This window comes from Sinocyclocheilus grahami, unplaced genomic scaffold (assembly GCF_001515645.1).
Source record: "Sinocyclocheilus grahami isolate Dianchi unplaced genomic scaffold, SAMN03320097.WGS_v1.1 scaffold1397.1, whole genome shotgun sequence".
Taxonomy (NCBI): domain Eukaryota; kingdom Metazoa; phylum Chordata; class Actinopteri; order Cypriniformes; family Cyprinidae; genus Sinocyclocheilus; species Sinocyclocheilus grahami.
The window spans coordinates 199,871-227,752 of record NW_015506576.1 but is presented as its reverse complement, the minus strand read 5'-3'; the positions used below and the strand labels follow the sequence as shown (position 1 = coordinate 227,752).

Here is a 27,882-nt window from a genome sequence, read left to right as displayed (position 1 = left end):
CTATGTGGCCAGCATAGGGAGGAAATGAGTAGATGGGTGTCTCCGTCTAGCTTTGTGACCTCTGCGGGGTTTCCCTCGGCCATTCAGCGACACAAACATCTGCCTGCCCCTGTGCTTCCAGCGCAGCGAGGCGTAGGTGTTATAGCCGTTCTCTTCTATGCGCTCTTTGAACTTGCAGCTGGGGCTGTATCTGACCTGCAAGGAGTCGAATGAAGAGTGCAGTTTGAGTTACTCCAACTGTGTTGTTGACAACATCAAAACATTTACAGTAGTTTAGTACTTGTAGTGTTCTTTTTTTATACACTTATAAAAATATTCTTGAATTTTAGTCAATTTCATTGTCAAATTCATATAAATTCAGTTTTAATCTAGATAACTAAAATGCCATCTGAATTCATTAATGAAAATAACGTTTTATTTGTCTTCATTATTGCTTACGAAATTCAAAAACATATTCATCATGATGGCAACATTAAGAGTCTGTTTATTTAACATATGATGAAGATTGAACATTAAAAACTTCAAAGAGCTGACTAAAATCAACATCTACTCTGATTTACTTGCTAGTTGCTGTATTTTATAAACTTTTTGGTTGCAAGTAAACAAGACATCCGTTTTAAGAACTCCAGAACCATATGACAATATATATATATATATACACTGTATATACACACACACACACACACACACACACAGTATATATATATACTGTATATATATGTTGTAAACAGTGCAACTTATACATATTTCAAACTGATAATGCAGTTCATACAAATGACAAAAATATTGCCAAATTTACCTCAAATGACAAGAACATACATTTCTGATATCAAGGTTTTAACATCTATATTAACTATATATGTATATATATATATATCAAAACATTTAGATTCCTATTATATATCTATAGGCCTTTTTTTATATTTTATATTTTTTTATATATCCTTTGCCAGGATAAGCTAAAAAGTTTATTTCCGAAAGTCAAAAGTCTGGCTACACGAGACGACTGAAATTTATTTTTTTTAAAGCAGATTTTGAGCATTAAGGCCACAATATTCATATTATAAGGGGCCATTCAATGGCCATTTTCTTAAAGCTGCAGTCCATAGGTTTTGCCTCTTTGTCGTCATCTCTGTTTGAAAACCGAATTATCTTCCTTGCGTGGGCACGGCATCACAGTATGTGAGGGGCGTAACATTTCCGTCTCACGCTTGAGGTATTCGGCCAATCACAATGCATTGGATAGCTGGCACACAGCACAACTCGCTTTTTCAGACCGATGAGCTTTGTAAAAATCGATGCGTTTCAAAAAGGCGGGGCATAGAGGAGAAACAATAATGTACAGTATGTGGAAAATAATGTTTTTTTTTTTTACTTAAAACTGCATAAACACATTTCATTACACCAAATACACAAAATAATGTTCTTTTTAGCAGCATCATATGACCCCTTTAACCCAAAAAGCAAATTATGCTCCCTTCGAACTGGTTGTCTTTAAAATACAAATCTTGTATAATCCCAGGCTATCTGTAATCAGAAGCACACTTAAAACTGGAATATAATTTAATTTCATTCACATGTGTTTCATAAACACATAATCCTTTCTGGATTACAATCCTCCATCAAAATGATACAGTTAATTATTCCAGCTGCTGTGTGAAAAGGCTATAAACGATCCTTCACCTGCAGGATCCTCACATGCGATAGCCTAGTAGCCGGGACAACTTCTTTACGCAGTGCCATGCTCGAATTTCCCGTGAAAACCTACCCGTACCACTCAAATTAGAAAACATTATTAGAAGCTAACAGTTGTGAATCGGGCTAAAGTAAGGCCATAGTTTAGAACACTGGCTGGTTATGTACTTGCTCAAATATTGATTTCCGATCATTTTTAACCCAAAAATAAAAAATCTTTAAATAATTACATTTGGATCACCAAGTCCTGAGTATGTGATTTCCTTTTAGTGAGGGGCGTAACATTTCCGTCTCACGCTTGAGGTATTCGGCCAATCACAATGCATTGGATAGCTGGCACACAGCACAACTCGCTTTTTCAGACCGATGAGCTTTGTAAAAATCGATGCGTTTCAAAAAGGCGGGGCATAGAGGAGAAACAATAATGTACAGTATGTGGAAAATAATGTTTTTTTTTTTTACTTAAAACTGCATAAACACATTTCATTACACCAAATACACAAAATAATGTTCTTTTTAGCAGCATCATATGACCCCTTTAACCCAAAAAGCAAATTATGCTCCCTTCGAACTGGTTGTCTTTAAAATACAAATCTTGTATAATCCCAGGCTATCTGTAATCAGAAGCACACTTAAAACTGGAATATAATTTAATTTCATTCACATGTGTTTCATAAACACATAATCCTTTCTGGATTACAATCCTCCATCAAAATGATACAGTTAATTATTCCAGCTGCTGTGTGAAAAGGCTATAAACGATCCTTCACCTGCAGGATCCTCACATGCGATAGCCTAGTAGCCGGGACAACTTCTTTACGCAGTGCCATGCTCGAATTTCCCGTGAAAACCTACCCGTACCACTCAAATTAGAAAACATTATTAGAAGCTAACAGTTGTGAATCGGGCTAAAGTAAGGCCATAGTTTAGAACACTGGCTGGTTATGTACTTGCTCAAATATTGATTTCCGATCATTTTTAACCCAAAAAAGTTGCGGACTGCAGCTTTAAATAATTACATTTGGATCACCAAGTCCTGAGTATGTGATTTCCTTTTAGTGTTTAGCATATTAAACCATATTGTTTTACCAAGCTCACTGAACCATGTGGTGAAAAACAGCTTCAGAAATCTGGGAGTGAGTTATGTTCCAAACATCCCATTGTATACCCATTACACATTTGTATTTATCTCAACCAGCCTGTCATTGTAAATCAACCATCACTGTCTCGCTTGGGCTCAAAAAGCTGCCTGACGAAGCCAAGAGAGCTCTGCCACTCTGCTACAACTGGATAGAGCTATTTACTTGAAAAGGGACAAAAAGGATGATAACAACAACACTTAAGAGTCCTGGTCAAGGCGGCTTTAGCCTACAGTTCGATAAGATCACTGCGGAATGAGTGAATGTGACTAATAATCATTCAAAAGAGTAAGAAAAGAAGGGTGCTTAGGCCTCGAGTGATTCCCAAGGTTTGTCATGTTTACTCTGGGGATCGGGGGACAGATATAGCCATCTGTAAGCCATCTTATCATGGCTGGGTGACAGATTGCCAGAGTGAGATTTCTCAGAGAGCAGTTAAAGTGCACCATGCAATGGGGCGTCTTCATTAAACAAGCCACAAACAACTGTCTGGTGGCACGCACTAATTTCACAAAAACAGTAAGCGACCAAAGATTTGGACATTCCGGTAAAAGACGTAATGTTAGTTCTAGGATATACACTGGATGACCCGCTTTTGCACATTTTTGTTTCTGTAATTTGCAAAATGTTAATACTAAAAGATGCTGAAACATTGCGATGTACCTACCGATCCGAAGAGCGTTCCCTTTTTGGACATAGCTAGGTACAGGCCAGTGCTGACAGATTTGATGGCGACAACTCCCACACTGACAGATCGGATTTCCATCAGACCTGAGGAGGGGAAAAAAGGAACAGAAGTCTGGTTTAGAAAGGGCGAGTTTCTCCATCAAAAGCCACTCTATCATTGCTGATTAGAAAACCAGGCATCCATATGCTCTAGGGATGTTTTTTTTTCTCCCAGGACAAGAAAAAACAGGACACACTACAATAGGCCAGTTTGAATGATGCTCTTTGTGAATCCACCAAGAACAACCTAGATTTCCAGACATGGTTTTCTTTGGAACTCATGTGGCACTTATGGCATAATTAACGCAAATGTAGAAAACTACAATATACTAGATTGATATTATGGCCAGTGTTGGGGATAAAACTTTAAAGTTACGAATACAAGTCGCAAGTAAAGTAATGCATTACTTATTTTGTTGACATCATATTTTATTTACTGACAAATTGATTCTGGGTGTACTGGCCAAAATACAAATCTGGCTTTAATGGTGATCAATGCATGAATCAGTGGTGATCTTGTTTTCTGTTGGTTGCGCACAAGAATGGCATTTTCAACCCAATCTCTTGAGAAAACAGATATATTACGAGTGTGGAATTTCATACACATTTGTATGTTGTAATTTATGAGAAAATGTACAATTTGCATGAAAAAATATGTATTAAACTTTATCCCTAACCCACCCCAAAACTTACCCCTCAGTTGGGTGCATGTCAACGGATTTGCGTATGTCGTATTTATATGAATTTGCAACAAATTAAAATGGTTACAAATTGTTGTGAAACTGTGTTGCCTACAGGAAAAGATATCCCTGTTAATGTAAATAAAAATGTTTGAGAAAGAGTTTAAGGGGCCATTTACAGAGAACAAATTTTTGCATTACACTGAGCTGCTTTTCCGTTGTGCTCTTCCAAATATGCACTAGATGGATGTGTATGACTGTTCCGCTCACGTCACTTTTTTTTAGCATCTCACACATGATACTGCATTCTAAAAATCTGAGTTTCATGTTAAAAAGTTCAACCTTAAAAAAAAAAAAGCGCAATAATTTTTTTTTCATTCCAATGCTCTGCCTCAAGTAATGAAATCAATAGTCAAAATTGCATTTCACCTATTCGACTCTATCTAAAGCTTTTTTTTTAATGATCTGGCAATTTGGTTTCAGATTGATTATGGTTGGATGTCCATCATGCTAGGTTCTTCTAATGCTGTTTTTGCACTAAAATGGAGGCATGCCCATTGTCATGACAATATGGCAGATTGTTTTGGAGATGACGTGAGATTGTCCTGGCAATCTGTGCAAATCCATTACATCACAAACTTCATAATGTCTGGTGTTATCTGTTGAGAGTATCCATGAGCTTTTAAGGCTCATAAAAAGCAGCTTTAAAAGGAAAAAAGACAAAAGGCTGCAAACCATTTGGTGTCAGCTGGGTGCCCCTCTATAATACTGCAAGGGGAAACGGTGCAGACAAATCAGCTGTTGGCTTTGGACAAGGACTGTAAACACTAACACGTTGAGGTGCTGAATGAGATGTTGACCTAGCGCCAGTTGGGAAACGAACACAAAAAAACACAGGAAGGCAGATCTGTTGAACACATGTGTTGCAGGTGGCAGACCGAAAAACTTGGATTTGGGATTCTGGTTAAAGCTTTTCAGCTGTGACTGAGTAAACCCTCGCTGTCAGGTTTAAGCAGGTGTAGCTATTTCTCAACAGTCATTTCTTCCAGTTTAAACTCATAGACTAATTATCGTCTGCAACTTTGTGACACTTCCTGGGATGAATGTACTTGTTGAATTAAAAATGTTCTATTATGATAAAAAATACTGTGTTCTATCAGAAAGACTTGGCGATAGAATAACATCCTTGGATGTAAGCTATTTCCAGTGAGTTTGGAAATTAAATCACTGACACCAATAAAAGCAGAAGATACTGCAGTAATTTAATGTCACTATATAACAAACTTCTATTATTCATTATTGTTTATGTGTATTTTTGTGGTAAACTCTAAAAGCAAAAAGCAAACAACAGTCCTACAATGCTTGCCATCCCATTATTGAAATACTCTTTTTTTATTTTTTTTATTTATTTTTTTAATTAGGCTTTTTTTTAAATGTTCTTGCATTTTCTAGGTTGTATTTACATTTACATTACATTTATGCATTTGACAGATGCTTTCATCCAAATCGACTTGCAAAGTATTTAATCAACACAACCTTTAATCAAACGGCATCCATCAAATGCATAAATGTCATTTAAACGTATTACAACCTAGAAAATGCAAGAAAAATTAAAAAAGCCTAAAAAAATAATAAATAATATATTGAAGTTTAAAATTAAAATAAAGGAAGCAATAATAGGGCAGCTCACAGGCAACAGAATGTGACATGAAATCTTTTTCTTGTAACAGTACATAAGTAAATTACGTAATGTTTTCATAAACTTATGCGGATAATGTAGCCCTTCATCATGAAGACGTGCTGATAGATGACTCAGGTATACAGCTACAATCTCATTCTATAATGTCTGTCTTTGAAGGCCAATGTGTTAGTTACTTGCCGTGTTTACAAACATGGTTGCATTGGTGACGGACGCGTGCAAACAGCTTATAAGACATCCATCCAGTCTCCCAGATGATTGGAGCTCACATTGAGTTTATGAGGAAGGGTCCAGTCAAATGAAAAACACCGGTGTCTGAAGTAAGTGCTGTTACTTCTAATTTTCATTATTAGCTGCTCAAAGGTGTGAGTCAATTCCAATTCAGCTCTGAAAATCAGGCAGACCTCCTGAATAAAGAACTGGTTTTAGTGCTTTATTTAATCCGCTAAAACCTTTCTTAAAAAAATAAAAATAAAAAATCCCATTCTCCCATAATTTTCATATAAATGTTACTTTCTGTACCATTATTTGAACTCAGCTGAACCAGAGTTGAGAAAATCCAAAGGGTAGTTGGTGCAGATTTGTCTAGGTGAAATTATTCATGTTCTTGACGCATGACCAAACACCTATAAAGGCCAGTTGGACCTTTATTAATCTTTGAAGGCAGTAAAATACTTCAGAGGCTAATATTCACAACACAACCATTTTAGTCCGAATCACAACAGAATGGCTCAAATGAGATGGTTCTTTGTAGTGATTCATTCAACACATACAGCTTACAACTAACTGAGGCCTACAGTACAGCGGAGTAATGTGAATGGATACACCATTATGCTTTTTGTCAGTAGTATTTTCTAAATAACAACCATCATGTTGTGTTCCAGTCATTTTAATTCTGAGAAGATATTCTTTTCCCCAAAAATGCTAGTTTATGTTATCGCATTGGACTAAAACGTTGCTCACACAGGTCATGACAACTTGTGGGAAAAAGGGATAATTTTAATACTTTTTTAGGACTTTTGTCCACACCATGATACATTTGTGATGTCTACAAAAAAAAATAGTTAATCTCTCCTTATGCTATACTACTTCTGAATATTGTATTAATTATTTCAATCAACTTGTTTTCCTTCAATTAGCACAAGCATTTCTTTTTAGAACTGGCTAATTGTAGTCCTTATCAATCTGACCTTAGTTTTTGAGTGAACATTGCCAAAATTATGTACAAATAATGCTTTTTTCCCCACTCCAAAACTAAGGCAGTTTTTGACCAGGAGCAACAAATTAGGTAAAGGATTTTTAGCACAGAACAGGAGTTAATGAATGAATTAGGCAAGATTCCTAAAAATTACCAATGGGTTTGGCAGGTGAGAATAATTTCAGAGAAACTGCATTGAGTTTGTTTTCATCTCATCTTCGGCAGACTCTCTTGACCTTTGACATGTTTTGGCCGGAGCTGGCAAGAAGCTGCTTAAACTATTACAAGCAAAATCCTCATTTCTACAGACTTAGTCAAGTGTAGACTACGCATTCTTCCCATCTCACATGTAACTTCTGAAAGCCCTTTGCACAGTCTTTTTACTCTTTCACTTTTGCCTTAATCTCCCACCCTTTACTTTCTGGACGTGAGCCCATCTTCATATCATTCAGGCCTTTTTTGACATTGAAAGCAAATCATTTAAGAAAAAAAAAGCAGGAAGGAGCTCTCAAAGCGTTTCCTTTGTAAGAATTATTGTCGGGTGAGAGGAGCAGAAGGAGGAGTTGCTGGAGAACGCGGGATATGGATGCTGGTAATAAGGAAAGCCAGGGCGGAGGTCAGGAGGTTCCTAAAATTATGTTTCCTTCAACTGGCCCTTTGCTCCCAATAGGCCTTTGTTACCTACCTGAGATTTGGAAGCTGACAAGGTCTCATTAATGACCCGGCTTTTGTCACACAGAGCAAAGTTCCACCCACATCAATTAAAAGAGAAGGAGGGGGTCGACAGGGTGAAAGATGGAGCTAAGTTTCTCCGGCGAACCCCCTCCCTTACATGCTTTTTAAAGAGGGTCTTTAATTTCCCAGGTTGCCCCCTCCAGCAGCCCTCTCTGGCCTGTCGCCCCTTCGGGTGAAAGCCTGGGAATCTCTTGTGTCCAACTGGGTGCTTGTAGTTGATTGACGTACCTTTTCAATTTTTTCACAGTTTGCTTTTTTCCTATAGAGGGTCCTGATGTTGTTTTTTCTCCTTTTCTTTCCTAACCCTTTTCAGATCACAACCTTTTCATGCTGGGTCCTTATTGCTGCGCCTAATGGCCGTGACCAGCACCTTTGATCAGATCAGCCTCCTCCTAGGTGCCCTTGAGCTGAATGAACTCGAGGCCAATGTGTGTGGGATGAGTGTTCAGGCCGTGAGCCCACCCCAATCACTGCTGCTTTAAACAGCTTGAGTTTCAAGTGTGCGGGAAACCGCTCTGCCCTACTTTTGGACCACGTTACCATCAAAATCGAATTATCACCTAATGCTGGTGCCCTGAGGAAAGAGGTTATCATCTGATGGTTAGTGTTGAGGAAAGTTACTTTTAAAAATAATGCATTACAATATTGCATTACTCCATAAAAAAGTAACTAATTACATTACTTAGTTACTTTTTATGGAAAGTAATGCATTACATTACTTTTGCATTACTTTTTTTCACCTGAGCTGGGCTTGCTTATTTATTTTTAATAACGAAAAGCCCAAAAGTTATATTTTTGGCAACTGTAAAGGCCCTTTCACACCAAAAGTAAAATTAGCCTCAGCCTGAAGGAGGAACCTCTGCCATTTCATAATGGTTTAATTGTCTGTTCTACAACTGATTTGGGGTCCTCTTTGGATGCAAGTCAAAAAAAGTTTTCCGTGTTCTGTTGGGGTCAGGTAATTTCATAATGGATTTAATCCGAAAATTAATGTTTATGGCAAAAAATACAATTTTACTACAACTCCTGAGATGCAGCTCTACACTGACCATAGGTGGGGGTCAAACAACTTTACTTGTATGCAGGAACGGCTTATGCTGTGTTGTTAAATTTATGAGCTAATTAACAGCTGAATGATCCTGAAAAAGAGCTGCTGAGGAGTTCCAGCATGAGTTTCTGGACATGCATCATAACTATATGAAGTCTTCAAAGGCTACAATCTATGACACGTCTTCTCTACCCACATATACCTCTTCTAAATTGTAAAACTCTCCACCTATACCTAAATACTGCACATATACACTAAGGTTGGATTATGAAAAGGACCTTGTAGCCTCAGTGGTTTCTGTCCTAGTATACTAATATAACTTGTCTATGCTCCAAAATTTAGTGCAGCTTTCCACCTTGGCTTCGTATTACTGTATGTTATTCAAATTACGTAAGTCTGTCTAGGCTTTTCAGCCTATAGTAATGATTCTCATGTCCTTTTTAGATCCCATGACACCCTACAAAGCCATAAACGTAACTTATGGTTGTTATTGATGTAATAAATGTGTACAGCTAAGCTGTTTATTATACCAGTTTCCAATGCTCCTTGAATGTGTGGAAAAAAGCTAGATATTTCTTGACTTTTCGGCACTAAATGGGGTCCATCTGCATGTCAACTGATTTTCAGTATGAAACTAATTGTTACACAGTGCTGATTAATTCACAAGCGCTTTTAAGTTCAACCAAACTAGTTATTTTGAGACACATATGGCCCCCTTGGTTGTAATATGTAATATATATTATATATATATATATATGGTGGAACCAAAAATAAATGGTTTGGACATTTTAGTCACTCTTAAAAATGACTGAATGTCCTGTTACAGAATATCAAAATTGTTTGAAATGTCTTGCCTGGAGTGTATAAAAATAAAATAAAATAATGTTTTAGGGGGCAGAAGACACGCAAACAGCACATAAAATAAAATTAAAAATACACTTTGCCATTTAGAAGCAGGACAATGGTTTGTTCAGATGTACTCACTTGCATTTGGGTCCATCCGGGCTGCGAAAGTAGTAAAAAGAAAGGGATGAAATAAACAACGAGAGTGCAAAGAAAGGACGTGGCGGAGGCGATTCTTTGCCTGGCCTGATTTCTCTCTTCGTTCCCACATTCTTGCCATCTCCAGGGGGTGGGGTGGTGTGTGTTAAACTACGCTGGCTTTGATAACATCAGTCTTTCTCATCCTATTAGTCTGCTATCCATTGCACCAGAGGCTTGTGTGTGAGGTAAACATGCTCTTTTTCACAATTAAATTGGTCGTTAAATAGATTTTTCAGCAATAATAAGCCTGAACAAGATGCGCTGTGGCCTTGCTGCAGTTGCAACACAAGAACAGAGAACCACCAAGTTATAAACACCTTTTTCAAAGATAATTAGACTTCCTTAAGAAGTTTTCAATAAAATAAGCCAATAATTAAGCAAAAAATAGCCAATATTAACATTTATACTATTTAGTCTAAATACATTTTAAATAAAACAAACAAAAAAATGTATAATTTAAAATGCTACAAGTGGATTTTGGCATCACAAATAATTAAATTATTATAAAAATGTATGTTAATTTTGATATTTGCAAAAGATTAAATTTAACAGTGTTATTAAATTGCTAAATATTAGCGTTTTTAAAAATTAACTATCAGTATAAAACCAATATTAGTGATCCAGATCAATTAAAAGTTTAAAATATTGTTATATAATACATAGTACACATACACGTCTTTAGTGAGTTATTATATGGACTGTAATATTGACATTTCAGACAGCATGAACAAAAGCATATAGGAACTGCTATAGTTCATAAAAAAAGGTGATGAAATCTGCACTGTGTTTTTAAAAAAAAATTATAATAAAAAAAAGATTTTTGACGGTGTCACACACGTTGAAGTTGAACAACTCTGCCAAGCATTTACTGTCCATTCTCATAAATGTCCATTGGCTGTAATGTGAGACATCTGTTTCAGGCTTGCCCTTTACTTCTCGCCATGTGTTTCAATGGGCTCCAGTATAATAAAGAGCATGTCATATTCACTCAAGCTGGACTGAATGAAAGAATAAAAACAATATTCTATTCTATGCACCAGAGGGTCATGGTTGGAAAACAACATTTATCCTTAATAAGGAAATTGATCTGCAATTTTACCCCAATATATATATATATATATATACTTATACTGTACTACCAATAAAGTTATACCAACACAGAGAATGCAAAATACAGATTAAATGCACTTGGAGGATTATATCTTTTTCTAAGTTGTTTTGCTTAGAAAAAAAGGTGTAAATGTACCGTAGTTGTTGCTATCTTCTTTTCACATTATTGGAGGCACTAGGGATGCACCGATATTACAAGTTCTAACTATGACAGATAAGCCGACAATTATTTTCATCTTATGGTTAATAATCACTTTGTTGCCCCAATTAATATTCTATAATATATTGTTTTAATTAGTAAATACTAAAATCAACAATTTAATACTACAATATACAATATGGAAATTATGCAGTTTGAAAAATATAAATATAGAATGGATATTCATTGTGAGATTTGCTAAAGATTACATTTGACTGTTATTAAATTATTATTGTTTGTAAGTGAACATTAGATGATAGCAAATGTCATCCAAATATATAAAATGGATATTATAAATATGCACAATTAAATATCCAATATCGACCAATAGTGATAAAAATAATCTCTAATATAGGCCGATAACCGTTATGGTACTGATATAATGTACATCCCTTGGTGGCACCAACACCAAGGGATGGGTTAAACAAATAATTTTTGCTTGGTTGGAACAGCAGCTACGCTAATTATGTTTGTATTTGTTTCTCTGTTCTTTGCCGATTTACACAAGCTTCAGTCTGGATCCAGAACACCTGAGAAGAGATGATGCAACTCCTCAGAGGACCTCAGATGATGCCAACCCTGAAACAACATACAGAACTACCACATTTTGCTATAAGTTTGATTGCATCATATAATAATTGCTGTTAATATTATTCATCGCCTGTTTTATTACGTCTTATATTGATTTTTCCGTACTGCTGGTTCGTCTGGTCAGAGGAGAACTGGCCCCCCGACTGAGCCTGGTTTCTCCCAAGGTTTTTTCTCCATTCTGTCACCGATGGAGTTTTGGTTCCTTGCCGCTGTCGCCTCTGGCTTGCTTAGTTGGGGACACTTCATTTCCAGCGTTATCGTTGACATGATTGCAAAGATATTATTTAAACTGAGCTGGATGTTGACATCACTGAATTCAATGATGAACTGTCTTTAACTGAAAAATGAGTGTTTACTATTGTCATTTTGCATTATTGACACTATTTTCCTAATTAATGCTGTTCAGTTGCTTTGTCACAATCTGTATTGTTAAAAGCGCTATATAAATAAAGGTGACTTGACTTGACTTGACCAACACAGAAGCCATTTAGATGCTATTGTGCCAGCAAGTGAGGTTGTGCAAATTTGAACCACAACCATCAATGCACTTGAACTCAGTTGAGAGTCCATTATTACACTCATTTGCCAGGGTTGCACACTTGGGTGATGTTCCCTCTCACACAATTCAGAGCTGTTACAGTTTCAGGGGCCTGCCCTTGGCCTCGTTTCGCTTTTATGGCTCACTGAATGCAAGCTCTGGGGATTAGCCAGGTCCTTCAAAGGCCATTGGAGCCAGTGACAGGTATCCCATTACCCCCTGCACACAGAGAAATGGCCTAGGTGAGAGGCACAGAGGCCAGGAAGGAGAGTAGGGGTCAGATGGGGACAAAGACAGACTTAGCCAGGGCCCCAAGTCTCTTTCTGTCATTTCGTCTGCCTTGCCTAAATTTACAGATGGCTCTTTCTGTCAGTGACCGGTTCTCCTGGTGCTGTAGAAGGGTTTTATGTTTGGAAATGTTTGAAGTTTTTGACTGAAAAGTTGAAAGACACATAAAACTGTTAAAATACTGAGCACTTTGGTGCACGTTAATCTTGGATTTGCAGTGAAATTGCATGGCTTTATTTTACACGTTCAACATTTTACTGTTGCACGAATGACTAAGTCTGTATACATATATTCATTGAATTCAAATGACTGATCTGCCAGAGACGAACTAGCTAATTGTTATGTGTGTATGGTATAAATGTATTTAAAACACTGCTATCGAGATTAAGAAATGAGACCTTGCTTTTGGTTCTGCGATAAGAGATTCTCACAAGGCAGAGGAAGTCTTTCATTAGTCAATTACTGTCCCAAATAAGGAGCCCACTTCCAGAGTCAATGGATCCAGGGTTAGAGGCCAAATTACATAATCAACCCCTAAAACAAGATCCCAGAATGTCCGATGTACTGCCTGTTTGGCCCACAAAAGGTAAACTGAGACACTTCAAGTACGGCAATTAATTGAATCTGCTCACCACAAACTTAGCTGTGAAGTTGATACTTGTACCAATATATACAGTATATACATATACCAATACAGCTGTAACAAAAGAGGTACAAAGAGGATCCAAAATACAGATTTAATGCACTTGGGGGTTTATTTTATAGTTAGGTATAGTTTTTGTAAGAAAAAAGATGTAAAGGTACAGTAGCTGTTGATATCTTCATTTTATTTTTAAAGTCTGTATTATTGGAGGCACTAGTTGCACCAATATTACAAGTTCTGACTAATACCGATAAGTCAATAATTAGATGGCCAACAATCAAAAATGTTTTTGTTTTTTTTAACCCGCATGTCACAGAAAATAAACAATATTTCGATATTTTCAAACAACCATTCCGATTTTTGAGCACATCTTATTGGTTGACCAATTTCGCAATGCTATGGAAGAGATTAAAACACCTTGCAAATGTTTGTGTTGGTCTGAGCAGACTTATTAACTTAAGTTCATTTAAATTAAAATGTTTATTGCATCAAATTTTTGCACTGAACATTCATATTGGTGTGAAGAGGCCTTTAAACTTGTTTTCTTAGAGTGTATTTTGTCTTACTGCACTGGTAAATTTCACTTATTTTTAAGCTGGTTTATACTTAAAACAAGTAGAATAAATTCACCAGTGCAAAAAGATAAAAGAGACTCATATTAAAGACATTCTCTGAAAATGTATTAACATATTATGCAGTGTTCCTTCTCAAGTAAATTTATCTTGTAAGGTTGCTGTAACTGCACTGGTGGTCGCAAACTAGTGGCCAGACCTTCAACAAGACTGATTTCTATTGCTCCTAAAGCCTGAATAGTACATATCTGGCTTCTTTCGCATGTGAAACTGAACCCTCAGGATGGTTCCCTTGCTAGCATTTTTCCTCATTGGAAAGACTAGCAGACAATAACCCACCCACTAAGAGTTTTAGCATGCCGGAGCGTAAGTGGTGCCTCTGTCGTGAGGACTGTGAAGGCGCAAGAGGATAACGAAGACATGGTCTGGTGTGTCTGGTCTTATGAGGTACTAAAAGGCACAAAGGTGGCACAGAAAGAAAGCAGACCCCCATAAATGGGCTTTTCTTTAATCAAGGAGAGAGTGTGCAGCAATGCCTCCAAATCACGCATCACTTCCTTTGCCAGCAAGCGGGTAGCCATCAATGGCCTCTACGGATAGTTACAAGCAGATTCAAGGGCTATTTTGTGACTCAAGGCTTCTGTTGTTTTCTGCACCCAGCGCTATCAAAAGGCCCAGGATTAAGGCTGAGGTCATTGTTGAAATGTGGTTAATTGCACCAAGTTGCATGAGAGGAGAACCGTCCGCCTGCCAAAATGCAGATGCAGTCGTCCTGACTAAAAACAGGCTTGGGGATGAGAGCATAATACTTCATCGTTGAAAAAACATGCAGGGTTCATTCAAACAAAGCTGCGGTTGAACTTCTCCAGAACCTGTGTGAGTCCACAGGGCTTAATACTTGCTGTCACACATAACAATTACCATAACCTAGCACACAAATCAATTACATCACCCCTTTTACTCTCATTAGACAAAGTACCTAACCTAAATATAGCAATGGAATTACAAAGGTTGTGCTTCGGAGATAACAGAAGAGAAGGTAGTACTTGAAACATGGCCAACCAAGCCTAGAAAAAGGGCCAGATTTGCACCAATGCAACCCTCTTTATTTATGGGAGGAGAGTATATAAATTAAATGGTTTGAAGTAGTCAGTTTACTGATATTTGTGGCATTAACATCCCAAAATGCATGTCTTAACCCATTTTGCTCCTATGTTTTGTCGTCTCTGCTTGTTTGCGACCCTATGCTAATTTGCACTGCTCTTGGTTGATTGCATTGGTCATTATAGCAATGCATTGTCTGCATATGTGTTCTTTAATTTGCGCATTTTCCACTTTCCACTCCCATCTGTACTTTTATGGGATTGCGGTTTCACACTAATTTGCCCTGTTTAGTTAATCTGGCCCAAGGAGTTCCACTTGGTCAATCTGAAGCAGGACGATTTCCATGGCTGGAGCTCGCACTGTGTTTCAGAGCACTGAAATGAGATGGAGTGAACTGCAAGCTGACAGGCACCACAAAGGGGCCATCAGCTTCTTGTCAGATCTGTCAAATCACTCAGCTAGTGAGAAAGGCCTTGACCTTAACACTATCCTCCATGGGGGATTTTTGGCCCAAGTCCACTCATCCTTGGTCTGGAACTTTCTGATCGGAGCTAACCTGAAACTGTGCAACTGAAATCAGCAACACAGAGTTAAGACATCTCCCCATGTTCCAAAGAGCTTCAGACTGGGCATCAGGCTGTGTTAAGTTCTATATATAACAAAAAAGTAATAAAAAAAAATCACAAATGAAAATATAAAATGTAAATGTATTGGTCAAAATTCAGACAAAAAGTTTTTCTGGTCATCAAAATTTTTGGAATATTTTTAATGTTAATCTAATGAACTACACTGGTATTTTTTGTGCTAGGACATCCGTTTGGACTACATACATCCATAAAAAAATGACTTTGATACCAGTTGGTTAAGATAATTTAAAAAGGCTTAGAAAATCAAAGTTGGTGCTAAGAAAAGCAATAGCATCATTTATTTGCACATGCCATAAATTGTTTCTACACCAATTTTTTTTTCTCAGTGTACTGCAATGAAATGTAGACATGATACATATATATTTAATTTGGCTATTAAAACTTGAATCTGTTTTCTGCGGTGATTGAAGTGATAATGATTTCACCTCACAGTTGGCTCCTCCATTGCTGGATCACACTACCTTTATACTGTATATGAAGGTAATGAAACTTGCTTCGATTCAATACTGAAATTACTAAAGCCCATTATACAGTAAATTGCAGTTCAGTAAGTGAGTCAAATACTGACTCAGTAACTGATCTGGGGTGCGTTTCCCAAAAGCAACTATGGTCGCAAGTTCTGTCGTTACCAATAGAGCTCAATGAATCTTGCGACCATAGTTAGCTAACCATGCTTTTGGGAAATGCACCCCTGATCAACTCTTTAGTGAATCAAGAACACATAAGGAACTAAGAAGAGTCATTTGTTCATGAATCGGACTACACAGGTTGCACTGTATTTAGTTGGTTGCAATAACATTTAGGTCAGACAGAAATCAGTAAATCGTTATTGTACAGATCCTTTTCATAAAATGAGGTCTGGCTATGATTAGGCATGCATAAAGAAGAATAAATACATAAGCATACAGTGTGCTCTGCTATGTGTAAACTTGCAGATGAAGGATCACAAAATTGACAGACAACATACATCCTGAAAATGTTGTTTCAGCTAATTGGCCACACAGGAAACTAAAAAGATATTGAAAAGTGTGTGGGAAAATTTGCAGTTATTTTAAAGTTAACTGTTTCTAAATCACAGTTTTGGTGATAGGGCAAGACAAAAAGAAAAATTAATCAGGAAACTGAGATAATGTATCAATCTTGACAGCTTCTTACCGATGACAGTAGCATAGTGGTTTCAGATGTAGTCTGCTTGCCAAAAGATTGGTGGAATGTAGAACCAGCAATGAGCCAATTGTGAGGTGCAGCAAATCATTAATCATTATTATCACTTCAATCACTGCTGAAAAGTGATTCAAGTTTTAATAGCCAAATCAAATCATTGAGGCTATATAACTTGTCAGTAGTAACCATCAACCACTGTCTAAGTGAACAAACACATGCATCCAGTTGCAATTTCTATGTGTGCTTATGACTCATTGTGCTGAATGGACTCAAGTGACAATGCCCTCACATGTCATTTTAGGACAGCACATTTCAGCACATCATAATTACTTTATATCTTTGGCGAGATAAAGCTGTTGAACCATTCAACACATATAGTTGGCCTTCACAGTGGCGCGCCTTTTGCCGTTGTCCTATGTCTGATTTCGTGCAAACAAGATTTCTGATAAGTTATTGAAAGAGTTTCCGAATCATCTGGTTCTGAAAAAAGTTGACAAGTCTTACTGTATTACTACTACCGTTCAAAAGTTTAGGGTTGGTAAGATTTTCATAATGTTTTTGAAAGAAGTCTCTTATATTGTGAAATATATTTTAAATTGAAAATAACTGTTTTCTCCTTGAATATACTTTAAAATATAATTTATTCCTGTGACAGTAAAGTTTCAGAAATCATTCTAATATGTTGATTTGGTGATCGGGAAACATTTATTATTATTATCAATGTGGAAAACTGTTGTGCTGCTTAATATTTTTGTGGTAACTGTGATACTTTTTTCAGGAATATTTGATAAATATAAAGTTTATTTGAAATAGAAATCTTTTGAAATAAATGTATTTATTGTCACGTTTAATCAATTTAATGCATCCTTGCTGAATACAAGTTTTTTTTTCACAATTCCTTTCAAAAAATTTTTTTTACTAATCTCAAACTTTTGAACGGTAGCAATATACTGGTACAGTAGCGAGAGTAAACTGTGCCACTATGGTGATATGGCTGTTTGCTTTACACTGTTTTATATTGTTGCTTGTTGTCATGTTGTTTTAAATACATAAGTTGTTTTACAACTATGATTATGCCAGTTGCATATTGTGCAACAGCCTTTCAAATGGAAGACAGATACTGTGTGGCAATCACAAACTTAAACATATTAAATTATATTAAAATTAAATTTTATATCATGGGTTTTATAAATCAAAAGCTTCAAAATCTGTTGTCACATTACTACCTGCGAAGCACAATAATAAATTAACTGAAATATCTATGTTAGAAAGTATGTGATAAAAGTCTTTAAGTGGTAGCCATGGGAATCCTATGGGCCTATTTTGGTGACTCAGCCTCATTTTATTGCTGTTTTTTACAAGTCAGCTGTATAAGAGTGTAAAGACATGTACTGGGTGTATGGCATTCTTATCATAATATATTTTTAAGGAGTTTCCTAAGATTTTAGGTCTGATTAGAAACTTAAGGGACTATCCTGTTCACTTTAAATTATTAATGTATCATTATAAATAGACAAATGATAAAAAGCATCAATTTAGGTCAAGAACTGATAAATAAAATGAACCTGCAAGGAAACCCAGTGGGAGACATATAGCAGAAGCCAGTATTCCTGTGTATCATTTCAGACTAAGAGAAATCAGCTTAATAAGCCTGCATTTCGACTTCTGATATTTAACCCAAAATGCAGTTTTAGACATTAATGTTACCTCAATATAATGTGACAGATTAAGAATTTGTAAATCTCAAATTGTGATTAATGCATGCAGGGGAATCCCACAGTAGTTGCTCAGAGTATCCAAGATACACTGTCTGAGTTAACATATGCTTGAAGGTGAACAGCTTTAATCAAAAGGTAAATTCAGAGCGACTACAATCCCAAGAGGGTGTTTTAATTCACCGCTGCCTAGTGCCTGAACCAAGTCACAATGAGACCAAGTCTGTCTGTCTGTTTAATTTCGCCTCAGAGCCAAGAGAGGTGGACTGTGTTGGCTTTGGCAGATGCTAGTCAGCATATGGTACTGCATGAGTTAGCCAAGCTGTGGGTTCCCAACTGATCTAATTAATACTTGTTTTACATCCCTCACAAAAAGTTATAATAATAATAATAACAGTGCTAATGACTTCTTATTCAGGAAAAAATGGCCTCGGGTCAATTTTCTGCAAACATTATCGTATGGCTAGCGAAGATGAGAGAATCTAAGCAGTACCTTCTGAACCGTGAGACTGCCTGTCAGTAATTGCACCACTGGGTATATAGAGTGCTCAATCTTTAAATGTAAATATATTTTGCATTAGTTGTGTCATCGCAAGACTAGGCACAGTTTTATGTTGTTATCGTTGGCCATTTTTCTGATCTCATCAGAGATCACTAGATTCAAATTGACATTCTGTGTGACTCAAGTACGTTTACATGCTCTTTAAAAGTTTGATTTCAGTCAGGCCAAATAAATAATTTGTCATTTTAAAATGTCACACAGGTGTTTCAATGTAAAAGAAATAATGGCAACTGGATTTTGCAAAGTTGGGCTAATAGACCTAGATAATGCGAAGCTCATCTTCGTCTAGACTGTATAAACATTAATTGGACTACAGGTGACCATGGAGTGGTGCGCATGAAAAGAAGGAGGTATTTAATCCTTAAATATTTGAATACACATTGTGTCATGTATACTTAGACAGATAGATGAAGAAATCTTTCACTCTCATACAAAATTCCTAATTGCATGGATTCCCTTTGAAATTACTGGATTTGCCTAGCAAAAATTCGGTGAACATTGGTAAATATTACCCCATCTAAACTGTGCATGCAAATGTAATTGATGACTACCAAGCACATTATAAGCCTTTAAGTAATGTTTGCCAGGCCTACCTGATTTGCTAAAAGAGTTAGGTGTGTTTTGGTTGTAGTGGGATTAACGCTTGCAATACATCTTCAATCAGTTGGCAAAGGCTTTTAAAGTAGTTACTTGGCTCTTCTTTGCACCTAGCTGCACACTACTAATTGCGACACATCTTTTCATCCATTCATGAGATCAAAACTGGCCTTTGAAAAGAGAATAGGTTAGAAAAATTAGGGCATTTTAGCTATGTAACTCTCAGTGTCAGACTTTTGGACCCGTTTTGCCTCTGTAGTTATTCCTGTGTTTCCTTTTATGGTCTTTTTCCTGTTCTTGTTTAGTTTGATTACTTTATGCAACTGGATTTTGCAAAGTTGGGCTAATAGACCTAGATAATGCGAAGCTCATCTTCGTCTAGACTGTATAAACATTAATTGGACTACAGGTGACCATGGAGTGGTGCGCATGAAAAGAAGGAGGTATTTAATCCTTAAATATTTGAATACACATTGTGTCATGTATACTTAGACAGATAGATGAAGAAATCTTTCACTCTCATACAAAATTCCTAATTGCATGGATTCCCTTTGAAATTACTGGATTTGCCTAGCAAAAATTCGGTGAACATTGGTAAATATTACCCCATCTAAACTGTGCATGCAAATGTAATTGATGACTACCAAGCACATTATAAGCCTTTAAGTAATGTTTGCCAGGCCTACCTGATTTGCTAAAAGAGTTAGGTGTGTTTTGGTTGTAGTGGGATTAACGCTTGCAATACATCTTCAATCAGTTGGCAAAGGCTTTTAAAGTAGTTACTTGGCTCTTCTTTGCACCTAGCTGCACACTACTAATTGCGACACATCTTTTCATCCATTCATGAGATCAAAACTGGCCTTTGAAAAGAGAATAGGTTAGAAAAATTAGGGCATTTTAGCTATGTAACTCTCAGTGTCAGACTTTTGGACCCGTTTTGCCTCTGTAGTTATTCCTGTGTTTCCTTTTATGGTCTTTTTCCTGTTCTTGTTTAGTTTGATTACTTTATGATTCCATGCACCTGTGTTCCCCTGATTGCCCTGTGTTTATAAGCTCCAGTCTGTTCAGTTTGGTTTTGTCGGGTCTACTTGTTGTAAACGAGCGAGGAAGCAAGCCGTGGACGGTGAGAGCGCGGAGTGGAGATCCGCCCACTGCACCGCAGCTGAGGTTGAGCTAATTATACATCTGGGACTGCTGGACTTCGAAGGGGACCTGATTGACTGGGAAACAGATTTGGAGGTCCGACTTGCCCCCTCTGCTCTCTCCTTTGTCCCCGCTGGTCCCGTCCAGCCCTGAGGAGGCTCCCGTTTCCCAGTCCAACCAGGAGTGCGCCGCGGGTCTGCCATCCTCCATTGTCGCCGTGGCTGGAGCATCCCTCACCTCCGCCTCCAGCCTCCTCGGCCCGGACTGCGCCTCGGCCTGTAGACCCAGCAGCTCCATCTCGGCTCCTAGCTCCCTCACCTACACCGTTGCCCGTCAATCCACCAGCTCCACCGGGCTCCCTCATCCCTCCGGCTCCGCCTTGGTCGGGCGTCGACCACCCGTCGCCTCAGGACTCCGCTCCTCCGGCTGCACCTCGTCACTCCATCCCACCGGCTCCATTGGGCTCCTTCCTCCCGCCAGCTCCACCTTGGTCCTCATTCACTCCGGATCTCTGCCTCGGTCGCCAGAGCCCTCGGCTCCACCCTGGCCCCCCGGATCCTTGGCATCCCTCTGGCTCGTTGGCTCTTCGTCTCCGCCATGGGCTCCTCCACCACCTGCTCTGCCGCCGTTGATCGCCCTCCTGGAGTTGGCGGTCATTCCTCCTCCATGGCTCCTCCCTCCGTCGGCTCCACTGTGAGTCATCGTAATGGCTGTGGCCTGGGTCCAGCTTGGCTCATCCTGCTCCAAGCCTTTCCTGTGTTCCAGCATATTGTGACACTTTTTTTTTTCATCGTCCCAGGGCCAAAAACACCTGGCAAGAGAGGGATTTCGAGCATTTTCTCACTATACTCTGAACCACTGTCCATCGGAAGGATTAAAAAGGCAGGATTTGTAGGATTTTCTTTTTTTCCTGGCACCAATATGTCCAAGAGGCCCCCACAAGCTAAATGTAAGCAACATTTCCAGACTTTCCAGAAGCGTCTGGAATCACCTAGCACCCATGTGCCCTTACCACTTAAACTGTCACAGACCAGGTGCTTCAATGCTATACACTTATAAAAGATCTTTAGTAGAGTACATGCCTTCTCTCACTCTTTAACCCATTTTTTTTGAGGAACTCAAGTACTTTACTGTTTCATATCATTTGGATACTTCTGGAGAACTGTTGATCCATTTTCTAAATTCAGCTGTCTGTAATTCTTCCAAATTCTCATATAACACATATGCAGACCTGATACAATGATAAAAATTACATTGTGAATTTATTTTCACCTCCCATGGTTCTACAGAGGCTTATGTGCCAACATTCAGTAGTACACAATCTCTCTTCTGTGGCCTCTTGGCGTCTATGAACTGACAGTCTCTCTTTTTGAAATATGTTTTAAATAATTCCACAATATATTCAGAACGGGTGGATGATTTTCTTCCCGTGACTTGGGTCCAAGCTCAACACACCTATGAAATCACGGCAAGGGAAAACAGTAACATCTATAGCAAGATGCAGAAAAGTGAGGGGAAACTTGGTAAACATGACACAACTCTTGTAAATACAGCTGAAATGGAAGGAGAGCGAGAGAAAATGGGAGATGGAGGAAAAGGCCTGGCAAACTGCAAAATGGCCATATTTTAGCAAAAGTGACTTTTCTGATTATGCCTGTTGCATGACTTTATTTCCTTAAGCGCGGTGTTGTTGCCTGGACTCAAGTCAAGCATTTGATGTTCTGAACCACACACGCCCTAGAATTCAACAGTGTTCTTTTTAAAGCCAAATGTTAAGGGGAAAAAAGAGCTAAGCTGGTTTTGTCAGCCAGCAATATTTTAGAAGTACCTGCAATGTGAAAAGTGTAAAAGAAAACAACCTTGGCAAAGACAAGAATAGACAAAAACAGTTGGTTAAGATTTATCTAGTTTCTCACTCACCACCCATCAAGTGGTGGTAAATGGTTAGTTACATTTACCTTCGAAGTCTGACATTTCCATTTTTCGTTCTACTCATAGTTTCTTGTCCATGCATTTCAGAGAAAATTTGTTAAACTACTAGTTTTTCTTGTAGACTACATTACAACATTTGTTACTTGTTAGAAAAAAACATATCTGAAGAAAACTAACATTCATTTCATGGACAGCGTCACTTTATCAAAATGAGTTTTGATGTTAAATTGAAGGCATATATTGATAGCAGGTGGATCTCACAAGGTTTGGTTCTCACATGGGTCTCCACAAAGTTTGGTTGGTTAGCTTGTTAGCCTTTGCTGGTAGATGCTGAAACCATTATGTGTGAAAAGCAAATCTCCATTCATGGGAGATTCAAGCAAGATATAAATTGTAAATGTTTATGTAGATGATTTGTCACTAACCAGTTTTTTTGAGAGGCTAGTGAAACTAGATTTTTTTTCTTGTCTGTTCCCTTCAGCGTCACGCTTATGCAACAGCAGAATAGTTGCTAGTGAAGGGATTGGGACTGTGTCCGCTTTTGTAGTGCCATCAGCCAGTACTGCCAGCACTGCCAGGTACTACTACAACCCTCCATTTGCACTCACCTCCAACTGCAAAATTATAGTCAAATCAGATAGTCTAGTTTGCATTATGGGACCATTAACTGTGAATGATGAGAATCTTATTGTAGCTGATTGATATCGATCTACTTTGAATCCGGAAACCTCAAAGTGCTGAGTTCCATTCAGCACCAGGACAAAAACAAGTTTCAGGAATAGGAGCCAAAGCAAGGCTAGTTTGTGACCGATTAAGCTCTGAAATCAATTATGCAAGCCATTTCCTCCAAGTCTTAATTTTGTCCTGGCTCAAGCAGTGCTATCTAAAATTATTTTGCTAACAAATTAAACTTGAGCAATCTTCCAAACATGCTGTTATTAGCCCATTCACAACTCTATAAAATAATAATGAGTGAAGTTTGATTAAAACTCTCAAAAGTACCAGAAATTTGTATTGCTCAATGCAAAAGCACTTGCACAAATGCAATAATATCCCCTACATCTTTTACCTCTCAATCTCTCTTTCAGTCCTTTGCATCGAAGCCTCTTCTCTCAGCTGTTCTATTCTTCAGTTCACTGGGATTGATACAATATTTTCCTACCTCAATTAGCCAAGGGCCCGTTGACTAATTCCAACTGTTTTTGCACCTGAGAGTTTGGGGGCGGGAGTTGGAAAAAGTGAGAGGGAGAGTCAGTGCGGGGCTGTTTGGGCAACGCAGCAGTGTTGACGGACGCAGAGGTCTATGCAGAGGACAAGATGGACAGCAACAAAGCAACACTAACAAAATCAATGCAAAGAACAGTTCTGATTCTGAATTTGCTGAACGGAGTCATGAAACCTGTATTTCAAAGCCCTTTTTATGAAAATCTAAAATTTCCTCTACTAATGTGAACCCTGAAAGAAAAGAGAAGGCAAGGAAATGCAATATTGAGAAATTCTGCAAGACTAGTAAATGCATGATACCTTTCTGTAAAGGGGACCCTCTTTGCTAAAAAGGACCTTAATTCAGGGACAGGAAATGAGAGGATGGTAAGTAAATGTGCAAGCAAATTGCTTCTGAGGGCTGTACAATTTCACCCAGCTATACCAAGCACAAGCATCTAAGCTAATCTGATACAACCGTGGAGAGCAGAAAATTGTATACAAATGTCATGCAACAGTTAAGATCTGCACAGTGGCAGAGCAGTTAAAGCAACTTGCCTGGAAAAAAGTCTGACTCACTTCGCTTTTGCAACAACACACACTTACACAACAGCCAGGGTCAACCCACTGTGATCTCCATGACCCAGACCAGTTAAATCCCAAATTCAAACTAATGGAAGGCTGCTGCTGAACCTGACACAGGATAACATAGAGTAAAACTCCAGTTGGAAAAGTGTAAAGATAATGGAATCAAACTGGGAGGTAGGAGAGAAGTGATTTTTAAGGAACATCTGGTTTATTTATCACTGTAGCGTTTCTGAAGACCAACTGCACCTGTTAAATCAAAATGAAATGCTAACTTCCACAATTTTCACCAGGGCTAAAATATTAAAGTGTAAAAGTATATACAATACATTCCTAGAAAAAATGTGTTATACCTTAAAAGATACCAAAAGTTATACCTTAAAGGCACAATATGTAATTTTCGCCGCTGGAGGGCGCGTATTCAAAATAAACAAATAATCAAAGGCGTAGATTGATGATGCCATGACTGAGTGTGGAATCATGGGACACACTTCATCCCCACAGCCGATGCAATCCGACGGGACTCGGGCAGAAATCATGTTCATGGATGAGCTAATGATTTATTAAGGTAGTAGAATGAAGCGGGGTGAAGAAAGCTGTCGAAGCGAAACGAGGCCGCTGAACGAGCGTGACACATGGCTCGAAAGCAGTGGAGCTTTTATTTTGCCACAGTCGACCGCTTCCGCTCCTTCGTGCGTATGTGGGAAAAAAGCAGCGCTGTTTTATCATACTAGATACATTTGAAAGTTCTGTTATAATGCTACTCTGAGCGGTCGTCACCGGTCTATTAAAACGCACAACATATTAAAGTGTCTTTGGTGTTTCCATGTTTTCTACAAAACAAAACCGAGGGGTTATGACGTCATTGGCAGGCGACACAATGCCACTATGGACACGGTCCGTGTCACTAGTTAAAATTGCTTAATTCTCTGGATTTAAACATTCTTCGAAACATTTGAGATAATGTAAGTACACAAGTCAGCAAAATATATAACACTGTTCTAGTGGTTTTTGGATATCTTAATAAACAAATCTTACATATTGTGCCTTTAAGGGGTACAACAGCTCGCCACTGGGGCACTACCCTTAAAGGGACATCTTTGTACCTTATATATATTCCTAAATGATTTATAGTAGAACCTTAGGAGTACATTTAATGCTCTAAGGTATTAATTTACACCTTTTAGGAGTACAAAGTCATCATCCCTTTTAGGGTAATGAACCAGGTATATTAATTCAGAAATAATGTTTTTGACGGTGTACAGTGTACATTTTAAGATTCTACAACAAAACATTTATGCTGAATACATGTTGAACTTGCATGAGAATTTGACACTCTACTTAACTGCCAGTGAAATTTACAGTTGTGTTTACATTTTCTGTTTAAAACTGAAGGATTTGCTTTTCAGTTTTAAGTTAAATCCTCCTGCTCAAACGTATTACAATATAGAAGCCAGTTTCCATCTCTGAGTAAAAAATTTAATGGGCAATAGATATACATAAAAAATAAGACAAATTAGGACATAAAGTCACAATAACAAGAAGACACAAGTAACAAGAAATAGACACATTGTGAGATATGAAGTCACAATTAGGAGATATAAAGTTGCAAGAGATAAAGGCACAATTACCTTTTTAAGTGTTTTTTTTTGTCTCTGGGGCTGAGACAGACTACCATATTTCAAATTGTAGTATTTTGTGAGCCAGTATAACAGTGAAGGACCTACACTTTCCAATGAAAAGTTTTGCATATTACAAATCCTACCTAGCAACACCTTTGCACATACTCATAAAAAGTCTGACCCTACGAGCAGAGGAATAAAAGAGCCATAAACCACAAGTGATAAGAGAGTCGATGGAAGATCATAAAGACCAAATGAGCCCCACTCCCTTTCTGCAGGAACACATGAATGGAGACAAACACTGGGCGTCTACTCACTGTCAGGGTAATTCTTCCGACGTGTGCCATCCACCTTGCCCGTCTTGTCGATGCAGAGAAAGAACTTGTTGGCGGAATAGAGGCGCCGAAGACGGACGTCACCCTCGAGGTGGTTGTAGCTGCGCGTGTGCCGCTCCAGAGTCCACGAGCAGTTTGTGCCCTGTGCCAGCGCATGAAGGGGGTCATGGCCCAGTGTAGGTGAGCAACCTCCAAGAGCAGAGCAAGCTAGAAAGAGCAGGGACAGGCATACCAAAGAAAAAGGATAAGAAGGGAGGGCTGAGCCGGCGAAGGTGAGGTCGGAGTGGAGACCAGCGGTAGTAGGTGTCCATTTGCACATGATGGGTCAGACTCCCAAGGTGCACCTTGCACAAGTAGTCGGCATGATGAGGGTCTTCGCTGGGCACTCTGCCTCACGCAGAACCCGTAAGCAGGAACATGGGAAGAGAGGGTAAAAAAAATCCTTGAAAAAGAAAGTGACCAATTTCAAACTCAAGTGTTTCTCTTTGGTCTTGTAACCAGCTATCTGTTGGTCTTGCTCTTCAGAATGATGAATGAGAACTTTGAAATTCCATCCCAAAGAAATGTCTTGATCTTGTTAGATTGTCCAGGAGCATCCAGGTCCCTCAGTCCAACCTGACAGAGTTAAGGAAGCCTGTGTCCTGTGTGATGGCTGCACCTTGCAGGGCTCTCTCCTCTCAGCCAGGGGCAGAGCAAGGTGAAATGTGAGGCTGCCTGACCCGTGCCTGTGAATGAGCTGAGTTGAATGAGTGTATTTCAATGAGTGTGTGTGTGTGTCTGTGAGAGTGAAAGATTCAAAAAGACTACAGAGAGAAAGAGAGGGAGAGGATAAGATAAAGGTGGCAGTGAGAGCAAGTCTGACGGACTGAATAAGGCAGTAAAGCTGTAAATGGGTGTCTTTCTCTCTCTCACTCTCTGTGCCTTGCTGTCTGCCTGCTCTTTGGTGGGGTGGCTTAGTCCTTTCCTGCATTTTATTCAGGGCAGGGCTTGCATCTGGGTGACTGAGAGGAGATGGGTGGGGCCTGAATTATTCATAGTCACTTTAAGTGAATGTCACTCTCAATATTGTTTACCTTTTATCTTACTGTCATTCATTTCCCTTCAGGAAACTGATCATCCTCAGATGTGCCATATCACTTTACATCCCGCCCTGAACCAAAATAAACTGTTGCCATCACAAGTGATTTACTGCAGTGTCTGTGGAGGTTAATCATCAGGTAAATAACAGGTGATAAACACACCCAATTTATTGTGTACAGAAGTAAAGTTAAGTCTTTATAACCACTTTAAAAATTTATAAATTTGAGCAGAAAAAATGAGGTCTCCCTTACCTGTAATAGCACTTTTATGTTGACAGTCCCAATGGAC

At 38.4% G+C, this 27,882-nt stretch overlaps 1 protein-coding gene across 1 annotated transcript; it reads right to left on the bottom strand.

Annotated features, from left to right (window-relative positions):
- On the bottom strand, window positions 1–27,016 carry fgf22 (fibroblast growth factor 22). The gene is made up of 3 exons (XM_016256101.1): window positions 26,497–27,016; window positions 3,502–3,605; window positions 1–195 (listed from the first exon to the last, which is right to left on the bottom strand). The coding sequence occupies exons 1-3, from the start codon at window positions 26,831–26,833 to the stop codon at window positions 1–3; spliced, it is 636 nt and encodes a 211-aa protein (XP_016111587.1). The 5' UTR covers window positions 26,834–27,016.
- Window positions 27,017–27,882: the final 866 nt, after the last annotated feature.

What these genes read in the sequence shown, in the direction of transcription:
- fgf22 (XM_016256101.1), bottom strand. Translation starts at nt 26,833, where the DNA reads ATGTGCAAATGGACACCTACTACCGCTGGTCTCCACTCCGACCTCACC. An exon ending in TCGGAAGAATTACCCTGACA is followed by an intron (nt 3,606 to 26,496) that starts GTGAGTAGACGC and finishes TCCCCTCCTCAG; the next exon opens with GTCTGATGGAAATCCGATCT. An exon ending in AGGGAACGCTCTTCGGATCG is followed by an intron (nt 196 to 3,501) that starts GTAGGTACATCG and finishes GACTCCTTGCAG; the next exon opens with GTCAGATACAGCCCCAGCTG.